The following is a 16,055-nucleotide window of genomic DNA, read 5'->3' as shown; positions in this document are numbered from 1 at the left end:
TTCATGGTTCCATCATTTTCCTAAGCTTCTCTTATTTTTTATGTGTATCTGCTCTAATGTCACTAACCATATCTTTCATTATGGTCACCATTTCTATAGGTACTTGAGAAATTATTTCTAATTGTTTTCTAAAGCCTCATTCATCTGCTTTGTTGCTTCTGCTGTTACTACTTCAGAAAGTCCAGGTGGGTGGCTTTCGTATTGTTCCATGTCATTGCCTTCTGGATTTGCATTTGGTGAGCTGGTAGTCTGAGGTTGCATCTTTCTTAGTATTCTTTCTTTCTTTAGCTTGGTTTAGTTTAGTTTAATTCCTACATTGATGCTTGTAAATTTCTTATGGAAAGGAGCTTTATTGCTAAAACCCTTTGAAAATTACTGTTTCTCAGAAATGTCTGAGGTGTAGCTGGGTTTTGAGTCTGATACAAGATCTTACTTCTTCAATTTATTGGTGATAAGTTAATGCCTATTTAGCTTAGCCTCTGGTTCTTTGGCGCTAGCATACAGTATCTTTTTTTTTTTAACCTTATGAAATCTCAGTCTTGGCATATCGTGAATAACAATTGGCTATAATAATTATGTCACTCTGGCTAAAGTACAGTCAGCAATAACAATAGCATGAAACACAGCCTAGAAAATGACAAACTGAGAATTAATTTGCCACCTTTAATTGTATGAACTAGATTTGTAATTATATAACAAAATTTAAAATAAGCTAGAAAGTTGTGCACAGTAAAAAATGTCCTCAGCATGGTAATTTTACCTTCAGGGGTGAAAATTTAAAAGGGGTTGGGGGAAAATAGAGAGAAGAAGAGAGAGAAATTAGAAACAAGGCTGGAAGATGAAGATTATGCAAAATATGAAACTGAGGTAGACAGAAGGAAAAGAGAAGGAAGAATTAAAAAATAACAGTACAGAGCAACAATAAAAAACTGGAAAAAATGTTCATGCTCATAAATCAAAGGAAACAAGAAAAAGGAAAATAAAAAGCAAGAAAAGAAAGAAAGAAAAAATAATAAAAATAATTTCCACTTCAAGGTGTACAAAATGGTGAGACAGAGTTCAGGTTCTGTGTTGATTAATCCCAGCAAGCCAGCCTGTAGATTTACATTGGGGTAGTCAATAATCCCAGCAGACTGCTCCATTAGTTCCACTGAAGTTCAGGGTGATTTCTGGCTGTGGGGCTAAGACCTGATTTGTTCAGCCTACAACACTAGTAGAACAAATATGTGCCTCCTGCTTGCTTGAACTTGGCTCTCTGCTGGCTCAAATTTAGCTTCTTGACCTCCTGCTCACTTGAACTTCTGCTGATTTGAGTTGACTTCAGCTTCACCCTGACACTGGGAGCTGCTAGATAGAGCCAGCCCACACCTGTGTGAGTTCCAAGCTTCGCCCATCTCCAAGATGGCTACCAGATAATCACCCTCTCCTGGGGGACATCTGAACACAAATAACTCACCAACCACCGCAGTTCACTGTGACCAATTTTCCCTTCCATTGGTATGTTTCTTTGTGGAGACCTCTGGGATTGAATAGTCACTATGTGTCTCCAGGTTGAGCTGCTACCACCACTCAGTGAGTCAGGGCTCAAGGAGAAAGTGCAGCTTGTCACCTCTTTGTTCTTCATTGAAGTCTCTTTTTTTTTTTTTGAAGTCTTTTTTAACTTTCTTCTTTGTCATTAGTTCTTGCTTCCAGTCTTTGCTTGGTCCTGGAGACCCGCTTCCCTTCTTTTCTTCCTGATGTTACTATATTCCAGTATCTGGGCACCAAATCTCAACAAGACTCTTTCCCTGCTATTTACCTCTCTGCTTTCTCTTGGCAAGTTCTGTATTGATTGTTTCAATAGCCAGTTGTCTAGTTGTCAAGATGCAACTTAAGTAGCTGATTATATTAATCACAATACATCCACTTAGAGCATTCCAGGTTGGCAACAATATAACTAGTTCACATATATAAGCTACTGTATGTCAGACAGTATGCAAAGTGATTAATGGGTGTTAATTCGTGTGTGTGTGATATTGGGGGATTAAACCGAGGGGTGAGTGCATGCTGGGATAGCTGTCTACTATATGGCCATAGTTGTGAAATTGAGCCTTACAGAGGTCAGGCCAGTTGACAGTCTATCAGCCGTGACCTTCCATTATCTGATTTCTTGGCCAAGCTCTGTTTACAGAGTAATAATGTAAGTTTTCTCCTGCAATTTTATTGCTCAGGAAATAACCCTATGAGTGAGCTTTAACTCGCTATTTTAAAAAGCAGGTATTCATTTGGATTCATCTTTTAATGCAGTCAGGCTCAGAATTCTGTGGTTCGAGTCCCACATCCTCATGAGCGGGCCAAAAAAAAAAAAAAAAAAAAAAAATCCTTTGTCTTTTAATGAGATGACAGTAAGCCACAAAGAGGGCAGTCTTTCCAAAATGAATGTCAACAATATTTTAAAACAAGAATTCTTCTTTTAAGCTCACCTTACTTCCTTTTTCACCCCACATCTGATCAATTCTTTCTCTGGAAATACTGCACTGGTTGGGATCATACTATATAACTCCCTGTCTGTCTTCAGGGAGGTTGTTGAAGCCCCACTGTTATTGGCATTCTTTTATACCTTATGATTGATTATACATGGGAGTTTTCATCTTCAGAACTCCAGAATTTTTTTAATGTTTGGCAAATAGCAGTCCAAAATCTTCGAAAGAATGAAGGACTGCAGGCAAAGGAAGTAGATACGGACTAAATAGTTTAGACATTTGGCTTTATGTGTCTAAAATGTATTTTTTTTAAATCTAAGTACAAACTGAGTGCCACCTGGATGTATCACTTGTTTTCTTGTGGGTTTTAAGATTTTGAGCCGAAAATTGCCCAAAAGATGAAACATATATGAACAATTATGAAAAATATATGCAAATTTTTTATTGTAGAAAAAATGTATAGACAGCATAAAAGAAGCAAAAGTAAAAATAAAAATAGTCACATTTTCATTGTCCAGAGAAAGTCTAATGCTGTATTTGGTGAATAGTGTAACAGAACTTTTTCCCATGTATAAAAAGAGATTATAATACCTAGACAATTAGGGCTGAGATTTACTATGACAGCAAATACTTAGTCAAGAAGCAAAATTTTCTTTCTTTGCAGGTGAACTTGATACTGATAAATTTTTTACTATAAATTATTGCTGATTATTTATTACAAATGTATTACAGATTTTTTGCCATTTAACAATTTACCACTTTTAGTTTATCATTTTTTAACATATACCCTATTTTACCATTTTTCATAGTTTACCATTATAATTACTTACCGTCCCTGTTTGATACTTTATTAATGCCATCATTGTCAGATCATAGCAAATAAAATCTTAAAACAATTATAATGAATATTTTTTAAAAGGTTATTGCCTCAAGTTGTTGATTGGAAATCTGAAAATACTCAGATTATATTTTTCTGTCTTCTTCTGTTGCAGAATACGTCAGAAAGTCAGAGCTGTGCCAGAAGTCTGTTAATGGCGGATAGGATGCAAGTAGTTGTAATTCTCTCTGAGTTTTTTAATTCCACATGGCAGGAGGCAAATTGTGCAAGTAAGTAATTTTTTCATTTTCATGCTTCCATTGTAATTCAGTAGTATAGATAGCAGATTTCATTTTTGTGAAGTTTAGAATCCGAAGGTAGGTAATTTTTTTATATTAAGTTCAAATGAATTGCCACTTAGCACTACAAGGTATTAATAAGTATTACTTGACCAAATACCAAACATTAGAAAAGTATGGCAGTAAATAAGATGAGCTTTGAAGTCAGGCATGGATTTGATTTTAAACTCTTGCCACTCTACTCTTACTAGTAGAGTAAAAGCAGTAAATTCTTTAACTGTGTACCAGCTGTCAGATTTTGGGCAAATAATTGTGCCGCTTGTAACTTGAGTTTCCTTATTTGTAAATTGGTGGTTAATATTGGAACCTGTTTAAATGGTTGTTTTAAAAATCAAGTTAAAAATATTGTATAAAAGTACTTATCTTAGGTCCTGGCATACAATATTTAAGAAATACTAACTTTAATAATAATATAATGTTATATTTATGTCACATAGTATATGTGGGGGTGTAACTTTTACCAGCTTTGTAGGTTTGTTTTTATGTAATAAAATATATTTTCAGGTATTCCTTGGAAAAATTTAAATCACTTTTTCAAATGCAGATGTTTTTAATTCAGATGTGTTTTGTGTATTATTTGGTATTCTTACCTTTACATTTTTATAATTTAGTGAAGGAGAAAGACATATTTATAAATATTACCAAGGGAAGATAAATAAATGCTTTAATGAAGTTATAGAATCTTTATCTTACTAAATAATCTTTACCTCATTACATGGAAGCACTTCTAATGATGCCCTTTGTATACCTGTTTAATAATGGCAAGAGGAAATTTTTCTTTTTGGGGGGGCGTTTACCAAGGATCAAACTCAGAACCGTGTGCTTGCCAGGTAGGTGCTTATACCACTGAGCAGTCTCCCTGGCTCAAGAGGAAATTTTTCTGAAAAATTGAAAGAATTACTCAGACCATTTTAAGAACTATAAAATTAGGCTTTCTTATTTAAAGCGTTGTCTCTTACACTATGGTAAGAGATACACTGGTGAGATATTTGTAATATGAGTAAAGGAATTTGAAGGAAGGAAAAATGGAAGCTAAACAAGGTGAATCAATCAACAACTTAATTAATTTCCTGTTACATTTTTTCCATCACTCTTGCCTAAATTTGAGCTTTGCAGTGAGCCCAGTGAGATATGAGGAGGATGAGTGTGAAAATAACTGCAGCTAGAGTCTAGAACTGAATCCAGTGGTTTTGTGATTGTTCATCTGAGTAGACAGTGTTTTTTGTAAGTTAATGCCTAATACTGTTTTCATATGAAGGATTGAACCCAAGACTTTGAGAATGCTAAACACATGTTCTGAGCTTTTGTTTTTTATACTACTATTGACAAATTCATTGTTGTCTTCCATGTTAAGTAGTATAAATACACTAAATAGACCCACTAATGTTTAATTTTTATACCACAGATGTATTTCATGTGGCAGAAAGTCTAATCTTTTACTAAAAATGTATTAACATACACTTACATAATATGGAAGAAAAATTTTAAAGTATAATTATATATTTTCTAATATTGACCTTCACCAGTGATAAAATAAAGCATAAGCATCAAGTGTCCCCTCCCTTGCTGTCCTCTCCCCGCCCCCTCCAGGTTGGCCTTACACAAGGTAGAAAGTGCTGTACTGAGAGCTGTTCCCCTGCAGCATCCGGTTCTCATACAAGCCTATCTTTAGCAACCTCAGATCTATTAAGCCATTTTGTTGGATCTTTCCTACCTTTTCTTTAAAAACAATCAACTTCTTGCCTACTTAGTCACTTTTCTCTTAAGTCACTATCTTATTTTTTTCTTTAGAGTCTTACCATGGAATTCAGGCTATCCTTGAACTCACTTGTAGCCCAGGATGGCCTCCAATTCATGGCAATCCTGTCTCAGCTTGAGTGCTGGGATTACAAGTGTGCACTACCACACCCAATTTAACCTTTCAAAAAGTGTAAAGTAATATAAAAGTATAATTGCTTTTTTGATAAAATGGAAAAAAACAATCAGGTTGTTGTAAAATTTTAAACTACTTGTATATACAAAGAGCACAGTATAAGTATTCAAAATCAAGTGTTTAGATTACTTACCATTTATGTGAACACAGAGGAAGAATGGTAGTTTTCTTAGAATCTATATAAAATGGTTAAGCACAAACTTTTTTTTGTAGAACCAGGGATTGAACTCAGGCCCTTACACTTGCCAGGCAAGAACTTAATCTACTGAACTATCTCCCCAGCCCGTGAGCACAAACTATTAACCCATTTTTCTTTTACCTTTTTCTAGTGATCTAATTTTTAAATTTGCAGATACACACAGCTAAGTGATGCTAACACTAGATCATTTTTAGTCTAGTACTTATAAATAAAAATGGGAAAGAAAAAAATTACAAAAGAACAACAAAGATCAGTAATTTTTTCCCCTGTAGTACTAGAGATTAAATCCTGGGCTTCATATATGCTTGAAAAGTACTTAACCATTGAGAAACATCCCCATCCAATTTTAGCTTAGTTTGGGAATGGTCTTACTAAATTGCCTAGATTGGCTTCAAACTTGGAATTATAGGTGTGTACTACTGCACCTAGCAGAACATATCTTTTGATATAACTATTCCTTTCTCTTTCCTTATGCTACTAAGTGCAAAATTATAATTTTATAGGTAAAAATATGAAAAGGACTATCTTAGTCTGTACTATTTAACAAAATATCACAGATGACATAATTTATAAAGAACAGAAATTTATTTTCTCATAGTTTTGGAGGCTGGAAGTCCAAGATCATGACAATATTAGTTTTGGTGTCTGATGAAATACTCTTCCTCAAAGATAACATTGTCTCTTCTGTTCTTACCTGGCAAAAGGGACAGAAAGGACAAGAGGGACCCATGCTGTATGTGCACATATAAGGGTGGAAAAGTTAACAATGACAGAACTGCATGTGAAGCTTCTTTTGTAAGGGCCTTAATCTCATTCACAATGGAATATTGAGGGACTCTATTGTGAGTTTGAAGAATGCAGATAAGTTATATGTGTTCAAAATGCAGTGGTGAGACAGGCACGGGAGACACATTTCTGTTCCAAAAGAGAGTAGTAGGAAAGAAGAGAGGGGTAACAGGTCTCAAGTGAACCCAAAACTTAGTGAGCCAGATAGTAATAAATCTCAAGGCTTTAGCATAATCTTTGACTCCATGTCCTGCTTTTAGACTTACTAGCACCTGAGTCCCTTCAACTTTGGTGGCTGTTGTTCTAGTCGGGGGTCTCATTCTTTGGCTTTCCCAGTCTGGAATCCCATGCTGATTATTGATAGTGGAGCAGCCCCATAGTTCCATGAGCCATTTCCTGTGCCCAGCTACTCTCTGGTAGCCTGCATTACAGATCTGGTAGGCACTGCTTGATTGGAGACTCTATGGTGGTTTTGCCTCCACAATTCTGCTGTGTTGCTTTGTCAGGGGTCCTTTGTGACAATCTTGTTTCCATAGTTCCATTGACGTTGTTTTAGAAGGAACTCTGTAGCATCTGCATCCTGTGGGATTTCTTCTCCTGATCCTCAAGGTTTTCCTTAGTGGAAGTAGCCATGCCTCCATAGCTTGAACACTCTACTTGCCTGCAGAGTTAGTATTGCATAGATGCTGCCCATGTGTACATCTGCTCCTTATGGGGCAATTGTGCCCACTGGGCCTACTTGAGCTGTAGTTGAGGTAGTTGTGAAGCCCTCTACAGGGAAGGTCAGGTATCAGACCTCTTCGGGCATTGCAACTTCAGGTCACACTGGAGCCTCCTTTGAGTCTGTGCTACCCTCAGGGCCCTGGCACCTGAGTCTCTGGTGGAAGGTGCAACCTTGAAGATCTTGAACTACTATCTACATCATTCTCCCATTGTTTTCACAACTAGCATCAAGCTGCTGCTTCTGCTGCTGCTGCTGCTGTTGCTGCTGCTGCTTCTCCTGCTTCTTCTCCTCCTTCTCCTCCTCCTCTTCCTCCTCCTCCTCCTCCTCCTTCTCCTCCCCCACTCCTCCTCCTCTGGAAAGGTTTATTTAGCTCTCAGTTTGTGAAGGTTTCAGTCCATACTCTCAGCTGGCTCCAAGGCATAGTGGCACATGGCAGAGAGCAGCAGAAGAAAGGGTAGCAGCAGTGGCAGCTAGCAAGCCTCTCTCCCTTCCTTATATTGTATTCAAGCTATCTGCCCTAGGGTGCAGGTAACAATCACACCCATATTTTCAGCATTGGATCATAAATTGATCACAGACTCTAGAAACCTTCCCCATTGACTGCCTGAGGTTTTGGGGGGACAACTAGACACAAATCACAACAATAGTTTAATAAACATATTAGCTCAATTCCAAACATTTGTTTGGAGAGAACTTAAATTTGGTTTTGAATTCTTTTCAAAGTACATATTTCTCTAACATTTTAAACTTAAGACTTACATAGGCTTTTAAATAGGCAATTTTTCTTATGAAAATATGAAATATTAATAAAATTTTCAAGATATTTATTTATTTTATAATTCAGCATATATTTTAATTCTTTTTCTTTATAATTTTTATTCATTTTAATGAGAAAAAAAGATAGTGTGCCTAGGGAGAGTCACCTAGAAAGAAAAATTTCTCTCAGGCTTTCATAGAAAGCAAATTGGTCAAGCAATGGCTGTGACTCATCCAGATGGCTGACACTGACAAAAGATCTACAAGGTGCTCTACATGATTCCAGCATAAAGCCTGAGGGCATTTGAGTGACCTTGTCAGATACAAAAGTTACATTTTTAGTTATACAGGTCTTTAACTTGGTCTTAACCATCCAGCAGAATAGTATAACCATGAGGTATAAAAAGTAATGCCATATTAGTATGCTGTAAAAGGCTTAAGTCAACAATTTCAGACAATTGCCAGTTCTGCCGATAGCCCACTACTATTATGGACTATTGGACTATATTGGGTTATTTTGCTGAATGCAAGTGCCTACAATCTTTAGTCTGGTTTCTTTCTTTTTTTTTAAACTTTTTTTTTTTTGTATGTTAGGGAAGGGTCTACAGGGTGTTCAGGTTTCACTACTAGATCGGATTTGTAGTGATCTGCCTATTTACAGCCTCCCAAGAGCTGGGATTACAGATGAGTGCCACCACGCCCAGTCTCAATTGCTGTCCTAGTGCACCCTGGGGATGGGGCTGGCAGGACAGGCCTGGGGATTGAACACCCAGCCCCTGTGCCTGCTTGCAGGTGCTTTAATGTGCAGAGCTGTTTGGCTGGCCCTTTAGACTGGTTTCAAGTATGAAAGGGTTCTTTAAAGACTTTTCCAAATATATCTTCTCTAACTGCAGTGGAACACCCATCTCTGAAAAAACAAGCTTTCTTCTTTTTATACTAACTTCTATATCAATTTGGTCACACCCTTGGTTTTGTCTTCCAAATACACTCTTTATATAGCCAGGCTGAGAATTTTCCAAATCTCTGTGTCCTACTTGCATTTTGACTATAAATTCTACCATTAGCTTTTTTATTTTCAACCATTAGCTTTAGTCTGTTCTCCTATTTGACTATGAGAAGCCATGCTGAACCCTTTGCTAAGAGACATCTTCCATCAAGAATCCTGGTTTGTTGCTCTTAAGTTCTGCATTTCACAAAGTAGTAAGACAGAGCATAATTATGCTAAGTTCTTTGCCATTTTTTAACAGTGATGGCCTTTCTTCCCATTTCTAGTAAGGTATGACTTACTCCTTTTTTTCTTTTTGTGGTATCAGGGATTGAACTCAGGATCTTGCGCTTGCCAGGCAGGCACGTAAGCTGCTAAGCTATATCCCCAGCCCCAGTTTATTTCTAAGAATTCACCCTTTTACTGTCCCTGTTTCTACCAACGATTTGTTTATAACTTACATGGTTGTGTATAAAATCTGTGAGACCGAAACTTTTTGTACAGGTCTCCTCTTCTGGGCCCTCACTAGAATTGCACTTAATGATTCACAATACATTTATTCTTTTAGAATGTAGTCCTACTTGTAGAAAAAAAAGTTAACTGTAAAACAGCCTCCAGCCAGTCCTTCAGGCTGCCCAGAGAAGAAGGTATCAGTATCTAGGGCTGTGGTGGTGGACTTATGGCACACTTTTTGTCATTCAAAGTCTAAAAGGTTCACTATCATTGACTTAGATCATCACTGACCTACCCATGATTGTCACTATACCTGAAGATCTTCCAGTGAGACAGTTGTGTGAGCAATTTTTGACTCCAAACCAGATCTTTTTTTCGTCTCAAAATCATGGAATCAATAAATGCAACCCAGACTTTTATTTTTGGCCAAGAATAAGAGTAATAAACTTGCTGTTTCTCAAACCTAAGAGGTTAGCAAAGTCAGTTGTAGGATAAAAAGTGAAGGACAAGGGTAGGCTAAATAAAAAGAAGAAATATTCATATTTTTCCCCTCAGAATGGGTGGAGATTTTCTGGAAATTTTGGTCCTTTATGGCCATCATGGCAGTGGTCATGAAGCTATTTTTTTTTATCTCTTGTGCTATATTTTTACCGTGTATTTTTTTTCTTTAACTATTTTATTTTATTTTTTTAACACTTTTTTTTTTTTTTTGGTGTGGAACTGGAGATTGAACTTAGGCCTTTGTGCTTGCCAGGGAAGCGCTTATTCTACTGAGCCACCTCCCCGGCCCCTGATTAACTCTTTTATCTTTGAGTTCTCAGGAGAGGACAAAACCTCAGGATCAGCCAAAGTCCATGTGGCACGCAACGGCTGTGTCTGCAGAGCACAGCAGTGGGAGGTCTGAGGCCCTGGGGTGTGTTGGAGGTGAAGGAAGAGGCCGGTCACTTAAAAAAACACACTGTACACATCTCTATGAAGTGCCCATGAGGGCCCAGGGCAGAGCCACGCTCCCATGACTGGCCGCTGTGGGCCCACTGGCCTGGCCAGCACCAAGACCCTCAGGCTTGCTGCTGTCTTCTGTGAAGGGAGGGCAAATTCAGAATTCAGTCCTGACCCATGGAAGGCAGAGGGCTAAGGCCTAGGATGGTCACCATTCCACTAAGAAGATCCTGCACCTGGTGCCCAGGCCCCTTACACTGTCATTGGCTCTGTCTTCTTTTTCTTCTGGAATGGTGAATCACAGTCTTTGGTTGAGGCCTTTTTTCCTTTCTTCTTTTCTTTTTCCTTGTCTTTTTTTTTTTTTAAACTGGATTTCACCTTCTCTTTTTTGCTCTTTGGGTCATTGTGATCTCTACCCTCTACCTTGAGAAGTGCCCCTTCAGGCTTGGTCTTGGCCCCCAGAGAGCCAGGAGAACCGTTCTCCTTGATGTCACCCCTTGCTTTGCCTCTCTTTGATTTCCCCTTGGGAATCCTTGAGGCCTTTTCGGAGGAAGTAGCACCCTCCTTGCCTTCCCCAGAGGCCAGCTGCTGCTTCTTGCCTTTGGGATCCCTGGAGGCCACTTGGTCTCCCGACAGCTTCTGCTTCCGGCCCTTTTTGCTGCTTTCCCTGGTTTACTGTGTATTTTAAATGTTTGGACATGTTTTTTGTTGTTATTGGTGGTGCTAGGTGTTTTGTTTTGTTTTTTGAGACAGGATTTCACTATGCAGTTCAGGCTGGCCTTGAACTCAGTTGTAACCTAAGCTGGCCTCAAACTCCCAGTGATGCTCCTGCCTCAGCCTCCTGAGTTCTGGGATAATGGGGATATACCACTAAACGGGGCCTGGAAATGTTTACTATTGTTTTATAGCTGAGTACAGTAACATGCTGTTTGGACTTCTAGCTGAGGTGAATAGGCCCTACCATACTTCCCAGGTGTATAGTAAGCTGCTGTCTAGGTTTGCATACATATACTCTATCATGTCCACACACCGGAGCAACCACCTGACAAAGCATGTGTGACAATATTCAGAGCATTAGGTAATACTTGAAATTTTTGTGAAGTACATTTAAAAATATAAAAGATAAAATTGTTATAATGAATATTAAAATTAATACATGATGTAAAACCTTTTCATTCTGCTTGGTTTAGCTTGAAATAGTTGGCACTTAGCTTCTGCAGTTACCGATTGATTAAAAAAAAGCTAGGAATTGAGTAGAGAAGAGTGCCATCCATATACAACTTCTATACCTGTTCTTTAGAACTCCTGTGTTTGAGTGATACAGTTTGTAGGAAATGAGTTATTGGATGTTGATGAAAACTCAAAAGAAATTTTAAGGGGCTAGGGAGATGGCTCAGTGGAGTAAGTGCTTCCCTGGCAAGCGCAAGGGCCTGAGTTCAATCCCCGGTTCCACAAAAAAAAAAAAAGAAAAGAAAAGAAATTTTAAGAGCCCAACACTGCTCACAGTGCTCATAAAATGAAAACTGACTTTTTCTTGTGGAGAATGACTGCTATAAAGTAAAAAAGGTGGGCCAGCTAAATAGTTCAGTGTATTAAAGCGCCTAGGCACAGGGGCTGGGGGTTCTATCCCCAGGCCTTCTGTGTCAGTCCCACCCCTGGGGTGTGCTGAGATGGCAGTTGAGACTGGGCATGGTGGCGCGCACCTGTAATCGCAGCACTTGGGAGGCTGTAAACAGGAGAATCACTAGGAGTCTGATCTAGTAGTAAGACCATGAACACCCTTTAGACCCTTCCTTAAAATACAAAAAAAAAAAAAGTAAAAAAGGTAAGGAAGGTTTATCTCCTGTACAGAATTAAAAACCTGCTTTAGGAATGTATTGACCTAGAGATAGCCTTGTAATTAAGACCCTTGTTGGTTATCTTGTCCATACTACAGTAATGACCAGCTTTGATGAGACCATGCACTGCTTTATTGTAAACTGTTTTAGATCTGTGGTAAACAATATACAACATGAAGTACTACTATAATAAGATGAACCCCAAATTAATGAGTTCTGATCTTTGTTCTTATTCATTGAAAACACAATTTTTTTTGAGCAACCCCTATCTACAGTGATTTGGATAATCATTTATGAGCATAATGATGCTATTGAGCTATTGTGTAATTTTGATGTACATTTTGATTCATCAAAGGAAAATTAATGTTTTTTTCTTTTTTGGCAGAACCAGGGATTGAACTCAGGCCTTTGTGATTGCCAAGCAAACATTTAGTCTACTGAACTATCTCCCCAGCCCCCATGGAAAATTAACTTTAAGTTGGTACATATAATGTATGTCTTAATGATTAAAAAATCAACAGTAAAATTTACTGGTCAGTAAACCAGAATTCATCCCAATAATTTATCTGAATGGAAACTTACTAAGTGTTAGAGTCATTTATTTGTATCTTATAATTTCAAATGTCTTAGTTTTCTTATTAAGCTTGATTACAGAGTTCCCCAGTTTATTCTGTATTTTCTGAACCTTGACCTACTTTTCAGGAATTAGTGATTGTGTTTTCTATAAAAGTAGTTTTGAAAACAGCTAACTTCTTCATATAAACCCCTAATAGATGGCAAAAACTATATTTAAAAGCACATAATTCCTGTTAGGATGATTTAATAGGGTTAGCATGTGAGGTCCTGGCTGGAATCCTGCCACATGTAAGAATGTCTCCTAAGCTGAAGCTGGAGCCCTCGCTGAGACAGAAGCTATGTTAATCCATCCTCAGTGGGGCTCCATTGATTATCTGAGATGAGGGAAATTCACAGTGACCACTTCACTTAGTGTTTATAGGAAGCTTTGTTATTACTAAGATCTGGTATGGCACTAATTTCTAAAATACATAGCCCCTCAGTGTGTTTAACCTTCTGCTCGCAATTTCTACAGAAGGATAAAAGAAGAATTTACTGGGTTTTATTTTGAATCAGAAAGTCAGTCCTCTTTAATAATGACACTTTAACCCCATTACATACCTGAACTCCTTTATGTCTTTTAATACCATTGCGCTAACAATTACTGAAAAACTTTAATGGTATTGCATTAATACAGTACTTATGTAAATGACCAGTTTATAATACCTTTTAGTTTAATTTTCAAATTATTTTAAGCAAAAAGTAAATGACTATCAGTAAAACAGAAAAGATTGAGTCCTTTTGTTCTTCAGAGAATCTTTATTACTTTTAAAAATTACTGTAATTTATCTCACATAGAAATTGTTATTTTAATGTAATACAAGTAAATAATAATAAAGAATATATATTCCTTCTATGAAAAAATTAAAATTTCACAACAAAATAACTAGAGAATCTCTTGCAAAGAAGAAACAAATAAAAGGACAAAACTCTCAGTGAACAAAGAGAAACTACTATAAATAAAACAAATTAGCATATATTTTAAAATATTTATGAAACAATGAAATAATCTGGGTAATTATTTGAAATTTTATCTTTTGTTCTCTCCCTGTGTGTGTGTGTGTGTATACATATATATGCACATTTTGAATTTTTATATAAGACAAGCCTTGCAATACTTAAGCTTGGGTGCCTAGCTTATTTCACTGAGCACACTGCTCCCTGCTAGTAGTGTGCTTTGTTATTGCAGGCCTGCAGAGATGCACACTCCTCTCCCCCTTACACTGTGCGTCAGTTATGACAGGGTTCATTATAGTGCACATGTACAACTATATGGATAAAAGTGAGCTTCTTCAGCTTTTCCCTACAAACTGTCAGCTACAAAAACTAATAACCAGGGCTGGGGAGATGGCTTAGCAGAATAAGCGCTTCCCTGGAAAGCGCAAGGGCCTGAGTTCAATCCCCAGTTCCGCCAAAAAAAATTTAAAAACTAATAACCGTCTCAAACTTGTTATCCTAATATACTGATATTCTGCATGTGTGTAATTGTGTTTATACCTACTCTGCCTCACCCCTAAGAATTCCAGGCTACTTTATGATGGTGGTAAGCTAGCTTTAAAAGGGACTCATAGCAAATCGGTTGTATTTTGTTTTGGTAGTAGTGGAATGGAATGAGACTAACATTCTTTGAGAAAGTGAAGGTGCAGAAAGTGTAGAGCATGTGAGTTCTAAGATGAAAGAATCTAGGAAAAGGTTCACCAGGTGGGCCTTGCATGGGGAGGGCGAGGTGGTAAGTGCGAATGGGCTGAATGCTAGCTGGTGGCTGCTGCTGCTGCCTTCTTCTCCCTCCCTCCCTCCCTCCCTCCCTCCTCCTTCTTCTCCTTCTTTCTCCTCCTTCTCCTGCTGTGGCTGCTGCTGCTTCTTCCTTCTTCCTTCTCTCTTCCTTCTTTCTTCTTGTAGCAGAGTATATTTTGTGGGGGAAAGAAAGCTCCTGTTCTAGAGAGGGGCAGAAGGGGGACCCGAGCAGGTAGCCCCTGCTAGCTGGCTTCTGCAGGCACAGTACCCTTTTGTAGTTCATCCACCCAGAGGGATTGATGTTTCTAGCTTTGAGGAACCTCCAAGTGCTAATTGCTGCTGCACTGTTCACTAGGTTACGTTTCCTTTTAGTGCCCCCTCTGACCAGTTGATGGGGAAGGTCTGAACCCCGTGTGGTGTAAGATGTCTCTGCGTGCTGGAGGGAAGAGTTCAGACATGTATATGACCCTGAGGCTTGAACTTTTTAATAGCTTAAAGTGTAGGCATGAATGTGTTATTTATTTTGCAGCATTTGAGAGTGCAAGCTCAAGATGCATTCTGAATCCCAAACCAGCATTTTTTTTTTGGTTTTATTTTCTTGGGGCAGCTGTCTTAATTTGCCTAAATATCAGTTCCTTGTTTTTAAATGGAGGTAATGATACTTCTTGTCTCACAGAATCATTGCCATAATTCAGTGAGTAAATGTGTTCCAAGTATAAGCATCGTACTTGAGCATAGCAAGTACTGAGTCTGTGTCAGGCTTCCTTGCTGTAACCGCCATGACTGTCCTTTCTCCTAGTGTGTGCACTATCCTTTATCATCATGCTCTAGTGTCTGCCCATTCAGTTTTGTTTTCTCTTACTGTCATCTTGTTTTGTTTTGTTTGAGACAAAGTCTCATTAGTTTGGGTTGGCCTTGAACTTGCTAGGTAGCCCAGGCTTGTCTTGAACTTCTAACCCTCCTTCCGCAGCCTTCCAAATGCTGTAATTATATGCATGCATCACTACATCAGCTTCATTTTATTTTCTCCATTAAATTGTTTGCATTGCCGCTTTTCTTCTGAATTGTTGCAATAACTTTTATGCTTTCTCTCTACTCCTAGTTGAGAAAGAGCCTGTCAGACAGCTATGGCTTCCTGAGTAAGGCGGATATAATGTAAACCTGTGTGTTAAAATTAAGGACAGAATAGGGTTGGGGACTAGAATATCCTTGTGGGACAATGAGCAGGGCATCTATGAGATTGTTTCATGATCTTGAGATCAGAAAACATGAGTTGAATCAGGTTCCTTCAATACCATTTTATAATTTTTGGTAATAGTATTCCATAACCAGAATGAAGAGTAGAGAAAGCAATGGAAATTTGTGGGTATATGGACAGAAAAGAGGACAAGGGTTTGAGGAGCTGAGATGGTGATGGTGACCACCAATTCTAGGACCTGAAGCCTGGCAGTTGGT

The 16,055-nt window shown here is 38.1% G+C and overlaps 1 protein-coding gene across 1 annotated transcript in view; it reads left to right on the top strand.

The window, feature by feature from the left end:
- Ostm1 (osteopetrosis associated transmembrane protein 1) overlaps positions 1-16,055 on the top strand; it is a 35,603-nt gene that overhangs the window by 8,605 nt on the left and 10,943 nt on the right. The window contains exon 2 of the mRNA XM_004637474.2: positions 3,455-3,569. Coding sequence (XP_004637531.1) covers positions 3,455-3,569 — 115 coding nt within the window. The remainder of the gene's footprint in view (positions 1-3,454; positions 3,570-16,055) is intronic.

Source organism: Octodon degus, unplaced genomic scaffold (assembly GCF_000260255.1).
Source record: "Octodon degus isolate 3935 unplaced genomic scaffold, OctDeg1.0 scaffold00090, whole genome shotgun sequence".
Taxonomy (NCBI): Eukaryota; Metazoa; Chordata; class Mammalia; order Rodentia; family Octodontidae; genus Octodon; species Octodon degus.
The sequence above is the reverse complement of the archived record's forward strand: the minus strand, read 5'-3'. Positions and strand labels throughout refer to the sequence as shown.